The 20381-nt window shown below is 47.4% G+C and overlaps 1 protein-coding gene across 1 annotated transcript in view; it reads left to right on the forward strand.

The window, feature by feature from the left end:
• The window catches only part of tnni3k (TNNI3 interacting kinase), a 168455-nt gene extending 150625 nt beyond the window's left edge, over positions 1 to 17830 (forward strand). The window contains exons 22-25 of the mRNA XM_072574886.1: positions 1554 to 1613; positions 3580 to 3749; positions 13672 to 13754; positions 13947 to 17830. Coding sequence (XP_072430987.1) covers positions 1554 to 1613; positions 3580 to 3749; positions 13672 to 13754; positions 13947 to 14020 — 387 coding nt within the window. The 3' untranslated portion in view covers positions 14021 to 17830. The remainder of the gene's footprint in view (positions 1 to 1553; positions 1614 to 3579; positions 3750 to 13671; positions 13755 to 13946) is intronic.
• Positions 17831 to 20381: the final 2551 nt, after the last annotated feature.

A 20381-nucleotide genomic window follows, 5' to 3' on the forward strand; every position in this document is an offset into this window, starting at 1 on the left:
ATGTTAGAAATCAGGAGGTAATTGCTTTTTGATATAAGTTGAAGAATAAACATTGGCCGAGGGAGTCATGCGAGGACCTTTCTCTTTACAGCGTAGGAGACTGAGGGGGGAGTCTTATAGAAGTGTATAAGATCATGAGAGACATGGATAGGGTGAATGCACTCAGTCTTTTTCCCAGGGTTGGGGAATCGAGGACCAGAGGACATCAGGTTAGAGGGGAAAGAATAAAAGGTAATCTGAGGGGCAACTGTTTTACACAGAGGGTGGGTCGCATATGGAATGAGCTGCCGATGGAAGTGGTTGAGGCGGGTGCATTAACAACATTTAAAAGGCATTTGGACAAATACATGGATAGGAAAAGGTTAGAAGGATATGGGCCAAGTGCAGGGAAAGGGGGCTAATGTGGGCGGGTATTTTGATCAGCATGGACCCCACTGCCTTTATTCCTGATCAAGGGCTTTTGAACGAAACGTTGATTTCGCTGCTCGTTGGATGCTGCCTGAACTGCTGTGCTCTTCCAGCACCACTAATCCAGAATCTGGTTTTCAGCATCTGCAGTCATTGTTTTTACCATGGACCAGTTTGGGCCAAAGGGCCTGTCTCTGTGCTACAGGACTCTATGACTCTCTCTACACCTACTGCAGAATTCGTCATCCCGAAAACCGAAGATAGCATCTCTGACAGTGCGGCACTCCCTCAGCACTGACCCTCTGACAGTGCAGCACTCCCTCAGTACTGACCCTCTGACAGTGCGGTACTCCCTCAGCACTGACCCTCTGACAGTGCAGCACTCCCTCAGTACTGACCCTCTGACAGTGCAGCACTCTCTCAGCACTGACCCTCCGACAGTGCAGCACTCCCTCAGCACTGACCCTCTGACAGTGTGGCACTCCCTCAGCACTGACCCTCTGACAGTGCAGCACTCCCTCAGCACTGACCCTCTGACAGTGTGGCACTCCCTCAGCACTGACCCTCTGACAGTGCAGCACTCCCTCAGTATTTACCCTCTGACAGTGCAGCACTCCCTCAGTATTTACCCTCTGGGAGTGCCATACTCACTTTGTTGCCCTCTGTGATCAGGGTGCCAGATTACATGGCTCCTGTCACTCTGCGTAAGGTTATCAAAGTCTTTGCATGGCTGAGTCCAGGTTCACATCTCCTCCAGGTGTGCTCCCATGGCCTGTCACTTCTAGCCTTGGCCATGCCTGGGTTATCGTTGTACTCTCTAGGAACAGAAATCTCTGTTGCACGAGGACAGCTTTGAAAAGGATGTCAGGTGATGTCACTGCATCACCTTGCAGACCCTCTCCCACCTCTTCCCCTTCACTCTGAGCAGGATCTCTTGGTAAGGCACATTGGGCCTGGCCACCAATCGTTATATCTATAAACAGATGCAGACCCGCTCACTCGTCTGGACTCAGTAACCTGCCCAACCTCATGGTTTGGAAACCAGATAGGCAGTTCAACCCTGGGCGGAGTATTCCTAGCGTGATGTTTCCATATTCCCCGTGCTGTCTCACCAGGAAAATTCTTTTTCTGCCTTTCCTCTGTAGGAACGGCCTGACTTTTCTGAGCTGGTCACCAATTTGGAAGAATGCATTTGCAACATTGAGGTAAGGATTGTTGCATTGGACGGATGGGAAATTGGAATTTTTCTGAATGTTGACTTGAATTCACATGATCACAGAATGATTGAGGTGCAGAGGAAGCCATTCAGCCCATTGTGCGTCTATCAGCTGGATTAGCTGATCCCACTACCCGGCTCTTTCTCCATTTCCCTGCAATCATTATTATCCAATTCACAATCCAGTACCCTCTTCAAAACCTCAAACAGCTACTGTAACTCCTTTATTCAAGAAAGCAGTGAGATGGAAAGTATGCCAATTAGTCTAAAATTTGTCCTTGGGAGTGTTGCTTGAATCTAAGGAGCTTGGGTGACAAAATCCTTGTGTATATTTAAGGCTGAGATAGAGTCTTAATGGGTCAGGGAATCAAGGGTTACAAGGAAAGGACGTGAGGAATGATGAGTCAGCCATGATCCTATTGAATGGCAGAGCAGACTTGAGGGGCTGAATGGCCTCCTCCTGTTATTATTTCTTATGGTTTCATGGTCAAGTAGCAGGATGGACCTTTGTAGGAAAGTAGAACGTGATCAGGCCCAAGTCAACAAGGTTTTGTTTACAATTACATTTATCTCATCGGAGTTTTTTGAAGAAGTAGCAAACCAGATGGATAATGGGGAATCTGTGGATACGTGCACCGGCGTTTCCAAGGTTACTGCACAAACTTCAGGAGTTGCTGTTGGGATAACGTACTCACACGGATAAAGGATTAGCAAGCAGAAAGTTACGATAAATTAGCCTTTTCTTCAAGTTGCCGAGCTGTAACTCATGGAATGCACTGGGATTGGTGCTGGGGCCACAGTTATTTACAGTATATTCTGATAATTTCAATGAAGGGGTGGAATATCCAGGGGATACATGTTGGTGACACCAAGATAGTTGAGGAAGTAGGGAGTAGTGAGTCTGCAAAGGGAGACAGATCGGTGGAGAGTGACAGGTGGAGTATAAGGTCGATCAATGATAATGTGTTCACTTTGGCCAGAGGACTAGAGAAGACAGAGACAGAGAGAGACCGACTGCAGAACACAGAGATCCTGATGGATCTGGGATCCTTCTAGACCAATTACAACAAGTTAGTGTGCAGAGACAGCAAGTGATTAGGAAGACAAATTAAATATTAATGTTTTTTTCTACATGGTTAGTGGAATATAAAGGTCAGGACAGGAAATAGGTAAACTCACATTTGTATCTTTGTGCATACTTCTGGATTCATTGTTTGAAAAAAAGAATATCATTACATTTGAAACCATTCGAGAAGTTTGTGTGAGTTATCCCTGGAATCAAGAGCTAAACTCATTGAGAAAGGTTGGCCCTTTACAATCAGTATTTAGAGAAATAAAGAGGAGGCCTTTTTAAAACATTCTGAGGGGATATTGTACAGCAGAGTAGGACAAGGAGACACAGATTTGTTTTTAAACTGGAAATAAGGATTATCTTTTCTGTTGAGGGGTTATTTTTCTGTGAAGTTTTCTTCCCCAGGAAAGAGCAGAGGTTGGGTCATTGAATTGAAACCACACTGAGATGGAGATGTTTGAGAGGCATGAGCCAAGGCTTATGGGTAGCAGGTAGAAAACAGGAATTGATGCAGCAGGCAAATCAACCATCATCTTACAGCAGGGCCAAAGGGGCTGAATGGCCCACTGCTGCTCCTACAGCCTGTGCTGAATTTCCTTACGGTTCATAGAACACAGAATGTTACAATGCAGTATAGGCCGTTCGGCCCTCAATGTTGCACCAACCTGTGAAATTAATCTGATGCTCATCTAACTTCTACCGTCCCATTGTTATGTCCAATGCCCATTTAAATGCTCTTAACATCAGCGAGTCTCCTACTGTTGTAGGAAGGCTGTTCACGCCCCTAATCTCTGAGTAAAGAAAATACCCCTGATATCTGTCCTAAATCTATCACAATGTTGCTTGTATCTAAAGTCTTGTTCTTGCTTCTGTGTGGATACAGCTGATGTCTCCAGCCTCCAGTAACAGCAGTGGGTCGCTCTCACCCTCCTCCTCCTCAGACTGCTTGATGGTCCGTGGAGGACCGGGCAGGAGTCACGTAGCGGCTCTGCGTACTCGCTTTGAGCTGGAGTACGCCCTGAATGCGCGGGCGTATGCGACATGGTCTCAGAGGTAGGTGACAGCCAATGGGAGATGGGCAATGGCTGCCTGGTGAGGTGCATGATCCTATCATCCACCTTAACCAAGAATGGGAGAGCTGCATGTTCCTCAGTGCCGGGGGGGTGTACAGGTGGCTGGGGAGGTGGGGAGGCTGTACATGGGGGTGTGTGGTTGGGGGTGTGGTGGGGGTGTGGTTGGGGGTGTGGTGGTGGTGTTTTTGTGGGGGGGTGGTTGGGGGTATGGGGAGGTGTGGTTGGGGGTGTGGTGGCAGTGTTTTTGTGGGGGTGTGGTTGGGGGTATGGTGGCAGTGTTTTTGTGGGGGTGTGTGGTTGGAAGTATGTGGTGGTGGTGTTTTTGTGGGGGGGTGTGGTTGGGGGTGTGTGTTGGTGGTGTTTTTGTGGGGGGTGTGGTTGGGGGTGTGAGTTGGTGGTGTTTTTGTGGGGGTGTGGTTGGGGGTGTGAGTTGGTGGTGTTTTGTGGGGGGGTGTGGTTGGGGGTGTGTGTTGGTGGTGTTTTTGTGGGGGGTCTGGTTGGGGGTGTGTGTTGGTGTTTTTGTGTGGGGGTGTGTGGTTGGGGGTGTGGTGGCAGTGTTTTTGTGAGGGGGTGTGGTTGGGGGTGTGTGATAGTGGTGTTTTTGATGGGGTGGTGTGATGGCAGTGTTTTTGTGGGGGTGTGATTGGGGGTATGGTGGCAGTGTTGTTGTGGGGGGGGTGTGGTTGGGGGTGTGTGGTGGTGGTGTTGTGGGGGGGGATGTTGGGGATATGGTGGCGGTGTTGTTGTGGGGGTGTGGTTGTGGGAGGTGAGGCAGGGGCCTTGTTTAAAAATTGACACCTTCAAGCTTCTACCAGGTTAATATTTTATACTCAATCTCTGAGTCTCTAAGTTTGGTATCACCAGCTGAAAACTGATCAGTCAGTGCACATTGAATTTCCTTAAAAATGAAGCTAATGGCGAGGTTAGAACATAGAACACAGAACGTTACAGTGCAGTCCAGGCCCTTCGGCCCTCGATGTTGCACTGACCGGTGGAATTCATCTGATACCCATCTAACCTACACCAATCCATTATTATCCATATGGATGTCCAATGCTCATTTAAATGCCCTTAACATCAGTGAGTCTACTACTGTTGCAGGCAGTGCGTGCCACGCTCCTACTACTCTCTGAGTAAAGAAACTACCTCTGGCATCTGTCCTATATCTATTACCCTTCATTTTAAAGCTGTGTCCCCTTGTGTTAGCTTTCACCATCTGAGAAAAAAGGCTCTCACTGTCCACCCTATCCAACCCTCTGATTATCTTATAATAGTCTCTATTAAATCACCTCTCAACCTCCTCTCCAATGAAAACAGCATCAGTTCCCTAAGTCTTTCCTCGTAAGACCTTCCCTTCAGACCAGGCAACATCCTGGTAAATCTCCTCTGAACCCTTTCCAAAGCTTCCACATCCTTCCTATAATGTGGTGACCAGAACTGTACACAATACTCCAGGTGTGGCCTTACCAGTGTCTTGTACAGCTGAAGCATGGCCTCGTGGCTCCAAAACTCAATCCCCATACCAGTAAACGCCAACATACCATATCAACATGGGTGGCAACTTTCAGGGATTTATGCACCTGGAGACCGAGATCTCTCTGTTCATCCACACTGCCAAGAATTTTACCATGAGCCCAGTACTCTGCATTCCTGTCACTTCTTCCGAAGTGAACTACCTCACACTTTTTCACATTAAACTCCATTTGCCACTTCTCAGCCCAGCTCTGCATCTTATCTATGTCCCTCTGTAATCCACAACATCCTTTGGCACTATCCACAACTCTGCCTACCTTAGTGTCATCTGCAAATTTACTCACCCATCCTTCAACACCCACATCCAGATCATTTATAAAAATGACAAACAGCAGTGGCCCCAAAACATATCCTTGCAGTACACCACTGGTAACTGAGCTCCAGGATGGACATTTCCCATCAACCACCACTGTATTTTTTCAGTTAGCCAATTTCTGATCCAAACCACTAAATCACCTTCAATCCCAAAACTCCTTATTTTGTGCAATAGCCTACCATGTGGAACCTTATCAAACACCTTATTGAAGTCCATATACACCACATCAACCGCCTTAGCTTCATCCACCTGTTTTGTCACCTTCTCGAAGAACTCAATAAGGTTAGTGAGGCACGACCTATCCTTCACAAAACTGTGTTGACTATCTCTAATCAACTTATTCCTTTCCAGATTATTATAAATCCTATCTCTTGTAACCCTTTCCAACACCTTACCCATAACCGAAGTAAGGCTCACTGGTCTATAATTACCAGGGTTGTGTCTACTTCCCTTCTTGAACAAGGGAACAACATTTGCAACCCTCCAGTCTTCTGGCACTACTCCTGTCGACAATGATGACATAAAGATCAAAGCCAAAGGCTCTGCAGTCTCCTCCCTGGCTTCCCAGAGAATCCCAGGATAAATCCCATCTGGCCCTGGGCTCTTATCTATTTTCAGATCTTCCAAAATTGCTAAAACCTCCACTTTGTCAACCTCAATCCCATCTAATCTCATAGCCTGTATCTCCATATTCTCACTAACATTGTCTTTTTCCAATGTGAATACTGATGAAAAGTATTCGTTAAGCACTTCCCCTATGTCCTCAGATTCCACACACAACTTTCCACTACTGTCTTCAATTGGCCCTAATCTTACTCTAGTCATTCTTTTATCCCTGATATACCTATAAAAGGCCTTAAGGTTTTCCTTGATCCTATCCGCCAACAACTTCTCAAGTCCCCTCCCGGCTCTTCTTAGCCCTCTCTTTAGATCTTTTCTGGCTAACTTGTAACTGTCAAGCCCCCTAACTGAGCCTTCATGCCTCATCCTCTTGACAAGAGCTTCAACTTCTTTAGTAAACCATGGCTCCCTCTCTCGACAACTACCTCCCTGCCTGACAGGCAGAGACTTAACAAGGACCTGCAGTAGCTCTTCCTTGAATAAGCTCCATATTTCAAGAGTGTCCATCCCCTGCAGTTTCCTTCCCCATCCTACACATCCTTAAAACTTGCCTGATCACATCATAATTGCCTTTCCCCTAGTTGTTCCTCTTACCCTGCAGTGTATACTTTTACCTGCTCATTGCTATTGCAAACATAATTGTGGTCACTATCACCAAAATGCTCACCTCCCTCCAAGTCTAACCGGGCTCATTACCTAGTACCAAATCTAATGTGGCCTCGCCCCTTGTTGGCCTGTCTACATACTGTGTCAGGAAACCCTCCTGCACACACTGGACAAAAACTGACCCATCTATAGTACTTGAACTATAGCATTTCCAGTCAATATTTGGAAAGTTGAAGTCCCCCATAACAACTACCCTGTCTCTCTCACTCCTATCGAGAATCATCTTTGTTATCCTTAACCTCTATATCCCTTGAACTATTCGGAGGCCGATAGAAAATTCCCAACAGGGTGACCTCTCCCTTCCTGTTTCTAACCTCATCCCATACTACCTCAGTGGATGGGCCCTCAAATGTTATCTCAGTTGCTGTAATACTACCCTTGATTAACAACGCCACATGCCACTCCCCCCCCACCTCTTTTACCATCATCTCTGTTCCTGCTGAACCATGGAGAAAGTGAGGACTGCAGATGCTGGAGATCAGAGTCGAGAGTGTGTTGCTGGGAAGGTACAGCAGGCCAGGCAGCATCTGAGGAACAAACAGCCAGAACTACATGGGAGATAGGAGCAGCCCATTTGGCCCAACATGACAGATCTGCCATTAAACAAGATCATAGCTGATTTTCTATCTTCCTTTACTTCCTGTAGACAATGGAAGTCTTTTTCCTAGGATGATGGCGTCAGCTTATACGAGGGGGCATAACCTCAATTGAGGGGTGATAGATTTAAGACAGATGTCAGAGGTCGGTTCTTTACTCAGAGACTGGTCAGGGTGTGGAATGCCCTACCTGCTAATGTAGTCATCTCAGCCACATTAGGGAGATTTAAACAATCCTTAGATAAGCACATGGATGGTGATGGGATAGTGTAGGGGGACGAGCTGAGAATAGTTCACAGGTCGGCATCTCTCTTTCTGAGGATCCACAGCTCTCTGGGACAAGCAGTTCTGAAGATTCACACCTTTCCAATGAAAACATTTGTTCCAGCCTCAGTCTGAACTTAGAAGTCACACAAAACCAGGTTATACTTTAACAAGTTTATCTGAAGGTGAAGTGACTTCACCTGATGAAGGAACAGCGCTCTGAAATCTTGTGATTTCAAATAAACTATAACTTGGTGTTGTGTGATTTCTGACTTTGTCCACTCCAGTCCAACACCAGCCCCTCCTGGGCTCAGTCTGAAATGACCACACCCTTCTCCTGAGGTGGTGACCTCATGTTCTCGATTTCCCAGTGAAGAGCAGCTGGCTCCCAGCATCGAGCTCCTCAAACTCGGGAGCTCTCCGTACATTTCAATGTCATCACTTCTTGTTTTTCTAAACTCAAGTGAACATAGACCTCGTCTCCTCGATCGCTCCTCACAGGACACCCTGTCCAGGCAAGTATTTCTGACATTCTGCCCTGGGTGAGGAGATCAGACTGGACACTGTGCTCTCAGTAATCTCCTGTACAGTGGGAGTAAGGGAGCGTAACTCTTTGCCCTGCACGGTGGTCCTGTGGGAATGTCCCTGGGTTCATAACTCTGAGGCTCAGGCTGATATTCTGGAGTCAATGGTTCAAATCCCTTCACTGCAGTTGGCAGAATTTCAACTCAATCAATAACAATGTCCAATGGAAAGCTAATAGTGATTATTGCTCTGACTGAGCTGTTCTGTTGTGCTATAGAGAGGGAAATCTGCTGTCCTTACCTGGTCTGGCCTACATGTAACTCCAGACCCACAGCAATGTGCTTGACTCATAACTGCCCTTTTGAAATGACCTAAACAAATCATTCTGTTGAAGGGCAATTAGGGACAGGTGACAAAAACAATGACAGCCACCATCCCTCACTCAGAGTCAGATGTTTGACCATCATTCACTTCCAACAATGTGTGATGGTTTATTATCATTTCCTCAGTTGATCCCTGGGATATTTGTTGTCGTCTGTAATTACCTGAGAGAAGCTGGGGGTGAGTTTGTCTGTGTGTGGGGCTTGCTGTACATTCTTACCTTCCATTATTGACTACATGTTAGAACAACTCCAACCTGCCTTCCTGCCTCTTAATCATTCTCTCTCTTTACGATTGATGTAACAACTATAACAGTCGAGTTATCGCAGGTCGAATCACCCGAGTGATTCACATGAGGGAATTAAAGCTGACCTGACATAACCTGATATCCCACGTTGCTTTATCACAGATTGTTTTCTGTTCATTTACCAGTCTGACTCTGGGGTTCCTAGCAACCAGCATTATCCATGCAGTCACAAGTGGATTCAATATCCCATCGTTCAAACAAATTAAGCATCAGGAGACATTGCCAACTGACTTGGAGAGATAACTCCTAAAGCAAGTGTTTGTTTTGGAAACAGTTTCAGCAAAACCTTTGTGTTTTGTCTGTTTCCACCACAGCTCACCTCTGTCATCTGGGGATTCTCAGACTGATGGGAAGGAAGGATTTGCATTTCGATAGCATCTTTCAGGTGCCCCTCGATAGTCAAGTGCGTGTCCTTTACCTGTAGTGACTGGCACGTCAGGGAGTCTGACCCTCAGAGTCTGCTGCATCCACACAGGTGAAAGTGAGGACTGCAGATGTGGAGATCAGAGTCAAGATTAGAGTGGTGCTGGAAAAGCACAACAGGTCCCAGCCTCATTCCTGATGAAGGGCTTTTGCCTGAAACGTGATTTTCCTGCTCCTCGGATGCTGCCTGACCTGCTGTGCTTTTCCAGCACCAGATAATCCTGACTCTGCCTCCACATAGGCCTGCTCCCAAATTCTTTTGAGTTAACTTTGTGTCGGCTCATTCATGGGCAAGTGCACCTTTTACCCTCCATCCCTAACTGCCCGTGGACCGAGCTGCCTGCAGGGGCCAACTTCAGAGTCAACTCCATTGCTGTGGGTCTGGGGTCACGTTGAGGTCAGAGTGATCAGAGCAACAGATTTCCTTCCCTCAGGGAATGAACCAGAGGGAGGGTTTATAACAATCGATATAATCAGCAGGAAGCTGGTTTATTATTCCAAAGGTTTATTGAATTTGAAATTCGCAATCTGTTGTGAATTGAATTGAACTTATTGTCACGTGTACCGAGGCACAGTGAAAAGCTTTGTCTTGCAAGCAGTACAGACAGATCACAGAGTTAAGTAGCATAGATAGTAAATAATAGGGTAAACAGCGGCAAAAACAAAAACAAAAACACAGGGACAGGCGAATGTTAAGGGTTTGTGAGTCCATTCAGTATTCTAACAACAGTAGGGTATAAACTGTTTCGAAACCGGCTGGTGTGTGTGTTCAGACTTCTGTACCTTCTCCCCAAAGGTAGAGGTTGTAGAAAAAGAGGTTGTGGTGTGAATCAAAGCCATGTCTCCAGTCTGGGGTTCTGCAGTGTTAGCACAGCGGCATTTCCAATATGCTAGCATCTTTCCCCGCAGCCCCAGTACCCCAGGCCCCAGTACCCCAGGCCCCACTACCCCAGGCCCCAGTACCCCAGGCCCCAGTACCCCAGGCCCCAGGCTCCAGCCAGCATCAGGTCCCAGGTCCCAGGCTCGGCTCCAGCTCTCAACCACAGGTCCCAGGCCGAGACTCAACCCCTGCTCTCAGTCCCATGCCCAGCCACAAGCCCAGCTGCAGGAGCCCTAGGATAGGGGAGGATATTGGGGGAAGCTGGAGCATGTTGAAGGAATGGTGGAGGATTTAGGGGAGGGTGAAGGGGTTTGGGGGAGACCGGAAGGATGTGGGGGAGAGTGAAAGGGGTGGGGGTGTGGGAAGGGGGAGGGTGGAGGTGCGTGGGAGGAGGGCGAAGGGGTGGGGAGGGTGTTGGTGTAGGTGGAGGGGTGGCATGTGGGGAGGGTGGAGGTGTGGAGGGTTGGTGGAGGGGGTGGGGTTGGGGAAAGGGGGCAGGATGGAAGGGGTAGGAGGAAGGTGGAGGGTGTTGGGGGGAGAGTGGGGTTATGCGGGAGGATGGAGGTATGGAAGGAGGGTGGAGGAGGTGGGGGTGGGGAGAGGGGCAGGGTGGAGGCAGGTAAAGGAGGGTGAAGGGGTGGGAGAGGTTGAGGGGGGGGAGGGTGATGGAGAAGGGTGGAGCGGGTTGGAGGAGGGTGGGGGTGTGGGGGAGAGTGGAGGTTTTGTCCTGGATCGGTCCTTGTTGCTCAGTGCTCCTTCCTGTAGTTGTATTTGCTGCTGGCGTGTGACCTGCAATGTTTGCGTGGATCCCAGAGTGACAGCTCTCAGATTCTGGAATGTTTCTGCAAACGTTACTTTAATTGATGGGATGAGGGTGTCACTGGCTGGGCCAGTATTTCCTGCCTAACCGAGTCCTGCCAATAACTGTCAGGGTGTGTCTCCCTTGCCCAGGTTAATTCCAGGCCTATCTTCACAGGGTCCTGCGCAAGGACATCTCCGGAAGGTCACCCCACTGTCTCACTGTTCTCATCACCACTCCTGCATTTCCCAAAAACATAGGGGTCAGGGTTAGTCAATGGGCTCTCTCCAGCCCCAGAGCCTGTAACCAGGTGAACATGAGGGAGAGGGGCAGGAGGGAGAGATGGTCAGAGTTTGGGAGGAGTTTAGTCCAATAAAGAGGGCCAATCAACAGAGCAAGCCTGAGGAAGAAGATAGAGTTTTGTATTTCTTTAGTAAAGTAGTTAATCGCAGGAACTGACTGTTGTGATTTGGAACATCTGCTTGGAAGTGTGACGGAAGCAGATTCAATAACAGCTTTCAGACGGGGAAATGAGCTTTCATTGTCGCTCATCAAAATTGCTGAGAGTTTGAAGATTTCTGTTGGAATGTGGGAGAGATCGATTTCGTTCATTGCAAAGAGTGCAGGCCGACATCACAAGATAAAGCTTACCTGTCCGAAAGGAAGTCACTCCTGATCCAGGTTTTTGAAGAGCTTCCATGAAGGAATACACTCATTCCCATAGAGAGATTGTGAGCCTATGGAAACGGATCTGTAGAATTGGGCATACAGGTTTCACAGAGAGAGAGAGAGAGAGGGAACTGGCTCAGTGAACAGAGCTCAGGTTTCCCTTTCATCCTCGCCAGTTCCTGCTGGTTTCCCAGCAAGCTGAGAACCGTTTCATTATCAATGTTGGCAAATCATTTCTGGTTTCTTGATGACAGATGAATTTTATATTTTATTTTATGCCGACAGATGAGTTTGTAATGCAAAGACAAACATTTCAGAAACCAGAAAAGACAGCAGAGAGAATTTGTTTTACGCAGTGAGATGTCATGGTCTTGAATCTGAAGCAGATTGGTGAATAAAGTACCATTGTAGTCTTGTCATACTGCCGTGCATCTTGTAGATAGTCCACACTGCTGCTTCTGAGTGTCGGTGCTGGAGGGAGGGGATGCTTGTGGATTTGGTGCCAATCAAGCAGCTGCTCTGTCCTGGATGGTGTTGAGCTTCTGGTGTGTTGTTGGAGCTGCCCCCATCCAGGCAAGTGGGGAGTATTCCATCCCACTCCTGACTTGTGTCTTGATCAGAGTGGTGCTGGAAAAGCACAGCAGGTCAGGCAGCATCCAAGGAGCATTTCGACATTTCGGGCAAAAGCCCTTCATCAGGAATAGAGGCAGGAAGCCTCCAGGGTGGAGAGATAAATGGGGGGGGGGGGGGGGGGGGGAGGGGAGAGGGAGGTAGCAAGGAGTACAATAGGTGAATGGGGGTGGGGATGGAAGTGATAGGTCAGAGGGGAGGGACAAAAATGTGTCTTGTGTCTTGTTGATGGTGAACAGACTTTGGGGTGTCAGGAGCTGAGTTACTCGCTGCAAGTTTCCTAGCCTCTGACCTGCTGCTATAGCCATACTATTGCCAAGGTGAGTCCAATTTTAGTCAATGGTAACCCCCTGGATATTGATAGTGGGAGATTCAGTGATGGTGATGACATTACATTTTAAGGACAATGGTTGGATTGTCTCTTGTTGGAGATGGTCTTTGCTTGGCACTTGTATGGCATGAATATTACCTGCCACTTGTCAGCCCAAGCCTGGATATTGTCCGAGTCTTGTTGCATTTGAACATGGACTGCTTCACTATCTGAGGAGTTGCAAGTAATACTGAACATTATACAATCATCAGTGAACATCCCCACTATGGGATAACACCTTTTGGTGTAGGGAAGGTCATTGATGAAGCAGCTGAAGATGGTTGAGTGGAGGACATTACCCTGAGGGACTCCTGCAGAGACGTCCTGGAGCTGGAATGACTGACCTCCATTTACCTATGTACCAGAATAGACGGCAGCCAGCACAGGGTTTGAAAGATGGCAGATGATGAAAGTTCAATCCAATAAAAATCTGGAATAAATGGCTAGTCAATGGAATAAATGGCTAGTCAATGGTGACCATGCCAGTTATCAGAAAAGTCCGTCTGGGTCACTAATAAATTTTAGGGAGGGAAATCTGACATTGTTACATGGTTTGGCCTACATGTGACTCCAGACCCACAAAAATGCCACCTGGGCAATTGGAGAATAAACACTAGCCCAGCCACCGTCACCCACACGACAGCAATGAATAATAAAGAAAAATCCCATTTTTTTGTTTTGGTTTTCTGAAAGGAGGATTTTTTTGGACAGTTACATTTGTACCTCGTGTACTGACTGGCTTGTCGTAATCACATGGTCTCTGCCCCTGATGTAAGTTTGCGTTTGTGGGAGCACTGACAGACTGTGAACGTTCAAGGTGTTTACCACCAGCAAGGGCAAGTAAGGAAGGTGCTGGACGTCTCAAGGTTCAGGAATTAGCCTTTAAATTATGATGTTATGCTTTAATTATTTTTGTTCCCAGTGGCACTGACCGTCGATCTTCCCAGGGATTTCCATTGGAGGATTTAAGGAAGAATTTGCAATACCCACCAATGGATGCAAATGGTAAGTGACAATGAGGCCTAACTTTCAGCTCATTGATTTCTGTGGTTTGCAGCATTGGTTGCTATGGGAGTGGTAACGATACAGTAACAGCAGCAGCTGCCCCTGAAAGACAGAGGCTCAAGTATCTTCTGAAACATGATGACTCTCCATTGACAGGGGGCAGTTAAAACACATTTCTTCCTTTTGTTGCAGGCTATGTTTCTGATCCACTCAGCACCATGCGGTACAATTCCTGCAGCAGTGGCAGCTTCGAAGATAGCTCCTGAATTCTCAGAGGGAATCCCGGGAAAGTGAGGGGAGAGCTGGTGAAGGAGACAGAGAAGGAGCAGCAGGCAGAGAATATCCCTGAGTGTTTCAGTCTCGGTTCTGCCATTGAATCACCACTCTGTTACCTTTATACAACTCTCACACTCCATACGTTACACAAACCTCCTCCCTGTCCCTCATCATCTCACCCAGTCACCATGAGCTTTCATTTCCCTTTCCCTCGTGTCTTTATTCTGCATCTACATTTATCAAACAAGTCCCACATTCTACTCCCTCCAACCTTTCCTGTTGAATTTCTGAATGGATTTGGTGGTCCGTATCTTTATAGAACAAAGAACAAAGAAAATTTACAGCCCAAGAACAGGCCCTTTGACCCCCCAAGCCTGAGCCGATCCAAATCCACTGTCTAAACCCAATCCCTAACCATCTGTATCCCTCTGCTCCCCACCCACTCATGTATCTGTCCAGACACATCTTAAGTGAATCTACCGTTCCTGCCTCGACCATCTCTGCTGGCAACGGGTTCCAAACGCCCACCACCAGCTAGTATTTGTTCGTCCATAAGTTATTCATCTCTCTTTTCCACACCAACATAGATTCCAACACTGAAAAGGGCCCTTTGGCCCGCTATGCTCATGCTGGTCAAATACAGCCACTGAATTATTCTAATCCCATTTTCCAGCTCTTGGCCTGTAGCCTTTTATGCTTTGCTTCTCAAGTGGCACATCTAAAGACTTATAAAACATTGAGGGTTTCTGTCTGTACCATCCTTACAGGCAGTAAGTTCCAGATTCCTACCACTCAATGCCTGAACATTTTATTTCCTTATATCCCCTTTAATCCTCCTGCCCCTTCCCTTAAATCAATTCTCTCTGGTTGTGGTGCCCTTCACCAAAGGGAACAGTTCCTTCCTGTCGAACCTGTCTATGTCCCTCATTGTTTTCTCCATCTCAATCTGATCCCCTCTGAGTCTCATCTGCTCCAAGGAAACCAAGCCCATTCTCTCCACGATTGGAACCCTCCAGCCCGGGCAATATCCAGGTAAGTATCACACATCCCTCCTATAATGGGGATCCCAGAACTGCACACAATACTGCAGCCCACAAAGGTGGCCTGACCAACAGTTCCAGCATAACCTCCCTGCTCTTAAACTCTACACCTTGACCCATAAAGGCATGCATCCCATACGCCTTCGTAACCACTTTATCCAAGTGTCCTGACACCTTCAGGGACTGGTGCAGATGCCCACCACAATCCCTCTGATCCTTGGTGCTTCCCACGATCTTCCTGTTTCTGATGGATTCCCTTGCCTTGTTTGTCCTGCCCACTGTATCACCTCACACTGATCTCGGTTGAATTCCATTTGCCACTGATCAGCCCATCCAACTATATATTCTATATCTTCCTGTAGTCAAAGGCTATCTTCCTCACTATTTATCACCCCACCAATGTTGGTATCATTTGCAACCTTACTGACCAACCCTCCTACATTCATTTATATAAACCACAAACAGCAACAGCCCCAACATTGCAGAGTGTCCCTGGACACATGTTTCCCGTTGGAGAAAACAGCCCTTCACCATCACCCTCTGCTTCCTCCACCAAATGTAGATCCATTTTTTATACCTGCCATTCTTACCTGCACATGACTTCAGATCCAACTGCCTGCTGGGTAATGAGGGTTGGGCAATGCGTACTGGCCTGGTCACTGAGGGCCGTGTCCTGGAGTGAACATTTAAAAAAAATTCCTGAGATCCCATCGGCTCTTCCCTGTCAGTCTCCCATGTGGGACTTTGTCAAAAGCCTTGCTAAAGTCCAACAGACAACATCAAAACCATTGTCCTCATCCATACACCTGATCACCTCTTTGAAGAATTCAGTCAGGTTGTTCAGACATGACCTCCCTTAACAAAATCGGGTTGACTATTCTTGATTAATCCTTGGCTCTCCAAGTGCAAGTTAATGGGGCCCTCTTGTGCTGCAGTGGTAGTGTCCCTGCCTTTGAACTGAGAGACTCAGGTTCAACTTCCACCTGCTCCAGACATGTGTAAAGACATTGCTGAACAGGTTAATTAGGAAAAATTGGCAAAATACCAATTAATTCTGTCCCTCAGAATTGCTTCCAGTAGCTTCCCCACCACTGAGCTTAGACTGACTGGCCTGGAGTTTCCTGGTTTATCCCTTGCTCCTTTTGCCTATGATTGAGCCTGCCAGCCCACTCCAAACCTTCTCTCTGACTGTGTTAATTGGGCCACAGACTTTCTCCCTGATTTCTACATCCATATCGTCCCTCTCATTAGGTATTCATTTCAAACCGTACAGCACGGTGGCTTGTGGGCGGCACGGTGGCTCAGTGGTTAGCACTGCTGCCTCACAGTGCCAGATCCGGGTTCAATTCCCACCTCGGGCGACTCTCTGTGTGGAGTTTGCACATTCTCCCCGTGTCTGCGTGGGTTTCCTCCGGGTGCTCCGGTTTCCTCCCACAATCCAAAAATGTGCAGGTTAGGTGAATTGGCCATGCTAAATTGCCCATAGTGTTAGGTGAAGGGGTAAATGTAGGGGACTGGGTCTGGGTGGGCTACTTTTCGAAGGATCAGTATGGACTTGTTGGGCCGAAGAGCCTATTTCCACACTGTAGGTAATCTAATCTAATTTAATCAAAAAACCCCTCTGCCTGTTCCATATTGACGCAGAACAATCAGATTGCTACCCCCACCCAGAACATCACGAGGCCCCTTCCTGTCCCGGCCTGTTCAAAACATCATCATTCAATGCTTTCCAGGCTTATCCTCCACCTGCCATCTCCCCCAATCCAGAAACATCAATCCTCTGCTGCTGTGATTTAACTCACACACGGTCTCTTAGTTCCATACCCCTCCTCCAGTCCCTACACCCCCTCCCTATCTCTGTAACCCCCTCCAGCCCCTACACCCCCTCCCTATCACTGTAACCTCCTCCAGTCCCTACACCCCCTCCCTATCTCTGTAACCCCCTCCAGCCCCTACACCCCTCCCTATCACTGTAACCTCCTTCAGCCCCTACACCCCCTCCCTATCTCTGTAACCTCCTTCAGCCCCTACACCCCCTCCCTATCTCTGTAACCCCCTCCAGCCCCTACATCCCCTCCCTATCTCTGTAACCTCCTCCAGCCCCTACACCCCCTCCCTATCTCTGTAACCTCCTCCAGCCCCTACACCCCCTCCCTATCTCTGTTTACCCCCTCCAGCCTGTATTCCTCTCTCTCTTTACCAATGTCTCCAGTTTCTACAACTTTCCAAGACCTCTGCTGTTCTCCAATATTGGTGCCGCGAGTTCTCCAATATTGGTGCCGCGAGTTCTCCAATATTGGTGCCGCGAGTTCTCCAATATTGGTGCCGCGAGTTCTCCCAACCTTCACCTTCCCGTCCACCAGCAGAGGGATGGACCTCTCCCTGTAGGGATTGCTGTTTCACGGTATCAGTGTGTCCTATTGGCTGTGCTCATGTGAAGTGCGCTGGCCGTTTTCCTGGTGTTCTGACTGTGATTTGTAGCTGTGGATTCTCACCTGTTTGATGTGGTTGTGCAGTCGGTGGGGAGACTCTGTTTTGTGAGAAAAAAACATTTCTGTGGTACCTTTGGTTACCCCAAGTGTCCTGAAATACTTCCTATCTAATGAAGGATTTGTCATTGTTGTTCCTGCTGTAAGATAGGAAACGTGATGAGCACTTGGTGCACAGGAAGGTTTCACAAACACCAATTAAATGAATGACTGGATAACCTTCTTTGAGTATTTTGTGAACCTGAGTGAGCTGCTGCCAAGCGATAGATTTGTTTTGGCTGAACTTAACTCACTATATGCCAGACATGAAGCCTTTCAATAGATCACCCACCAACAGACCACAGAAACCTACCACCAGGAGGAGGCCATTCGGCCCTTCGTGCCTGCTGCACCATTCACTCAGTCCCTTGTTCCTGCTTTCACTCCATACCCTTTGACCCCTTTAGTCTCCTTCTTGAAAATATCCAATTTTTTTGCCTTTGACAGCTTTCTGTAGCAGAGAATTCCACAGGCTCCCCACTCTCTGGATGAAGAAATTTCTCCTTATCTCAGTCTAAATGGCTTACCATGTATCTTTAGACTGTCACCCTTTGTTCTGGATTCACTGAGAACAACCTTCCTGCAGTTACCCAGTCTCGTCCTATTAGAAGTTTGTAAGCGATCCCCCGATTCTTCTAAACTCCAGTCAATATTGTTCAAACTGATCCAGTCTCTCACCGTATATCAGTCCTGCCGTCCCAGACATCAGGTTGATGCACCTCTGTAACGCTCCCTCCACAACCTGAACATCCTCCTTCAGATGAGGAAACCAAGTTGGCTCACAGTGTGTGGTCTCACCAAGACTCTGCAGCTAGTAACTTGTTACACTATATCCATTGTCTTTAAAATAAACATTCCAGACATTCAAACACCACAGAGAAGGAAAACACCATTGAAGAAAGGACTCTTAAACATCAAAGGGTCAATGATTTAAGGGGCACTGTGCCAATCAGGCGAGAATTGAGAGGTGAGCTAGAGTATTGATCACTAGATCCTGACCACATAGACCACCCTTTTCTTAGACAAAGGGGTGAAGCAACTTTCACAAAGTGACCATAACAAAGGTCAGTGATGGAGGTAGGCCCTTGGATAATTAACAACTGAAGGAAGCAGTCAGGAGACAGTGGGTGTTCCTGAAGAAGGGCTTGTGCCCAAAACGTTGATTCCCCTTCTCCTTTGATGCTGCCTGACCTGCTGCGCTTTTCCAGCAACACATTTTTCAGCTCTGATCTCCAGCATCTGCAGTCCTCACTTTCTCTATTACCTTTAAGAGCCAATTTTGGAAAAGCCAATCAGAGCAGGACTTATACACTTCATGGTGAAGTCCTGGGGAATGTTGCTGAACAAAGAGACCTTGGAGTGCAGGTTCATTGTTCCTTGAAAGTGGAGTCACAGGTAGATAGGATAGTGAAGAAGGTGTTTGCCTTTATTGGTCAATGCATTGAGTATAGGAGTTGGAAGGTCATGTGATGCCTGTATTGGACATTGGTTAGATCACTTTTGGAATACTACATGTAATTCTGGTGTCTTTCCTGTTGGAAGGATGTTGTGAAACTTGAAAGGGTTCAGAAAAGATTTACAAGGATGTTGCCAGGGTTGGAGGGTTGGAGCTACAGGGAATATACACAGCCTTAGAGTAAAGGGGAGACCTTTTAGAATGGAGATGAGGAGAACCTTCTTCAGCCAGAGAGTGGGGAATCGATGGAATTCATTGTGACAGAAGGCTGTGAGGGCCAGGTCATTGAGTATGTTTAAGACTGAGATAGAGAGGCTCTTGAGTATCAAGGGGATCCAAAGTTACAGGGAGAAAGTGGGAGAATGGGGTTGAGAAACTTATCAGCCATGATTGAATGGCAGAGCAGACTCGATGGGCTGAATGGCCTAATTTCTGCTCCTTTGTCTTATGGTCTATAAAATGATAAGGGATATTGATAGGGAAAATAGACAAGATCTTTTCCCTGGGATAGGGGAATCACAAAACTAGAGGGTATAGGTTTAAGGTGAGAGGGGAAAGATATAAAAGAGACCTAAGGGACAATGTTTTCACGCAGAGGGTGGTACGTGTATGGAATGAGCTGCCAGAGGATGTGGTGGAGGCTGGTACAATTGCAACATTTAAGAGGCATTTGGATGGGTATATGAATAGGAAGGGTTTGGAGGGATATGGGCCGGGTGCTGGCAGGTGGGACTAGATTGGGTTGGGATATCTGGTCGGCATGGACGGGTTGGACCAAAAGGTATATTTCCGTGCTGTATATTTCTATGACTGTGACTCAAATTAGAATCAATCATGCATGTCTTTAACCAATTTGCAATATGCCTCACCTAATCTAGGCTGATCAGAATGTAATGATCCAATTGATCGTGCCATGGGTTATAATTTGCAAAGTGTTAACAAGGAGCAGGTTTCTCTGACCAAGGCAAGTGACATATTTGACAGTGAAGTTATCCTGTTCATAGAATAGAATCATTAAATCATAGAATCCCTACAGATTGGAAACAGGCCCTTCGGCCCAACAAGGCAAAAGTGAGGACTGCAGATGCTGGAGATCAGAGTCTAGATCAGAGTGGTGCTGGAAAAGCACAGCAGGTCAGGCAGCATCCAAGGAGCAGGAAAAATCGATATTTCGGGCAAAGGCCCTTCGTCAGGCATGAGGCAGGGAGCCTCCAGGGTGGAAAGATAAGTGGAGGGTGTGGGGCTGGAGAGAAGGTAGCAAAGAGTACAATAGGTGAATGGGGGTGGGGATGGAGGTGATAGGTCAGAGGGGAGGGTGGAGTGGATA

This window comes from Chiloscyllium punctatum, chromosome 7 (genome assembly GCF_047496795.1).
Source record: "Chiloscyllium punctatum isolate Juve2018m chromosome 7, sChiPun1.3, whole genome shotgun sequence".
Taxonomy (NCBI): Eukaryota; Metazoa; Chordata; class Chondrichthyes; order Orectolobiformes; family Hemiscylliidae; genus Chiloscyllium; species Chiloscyllium punctatum.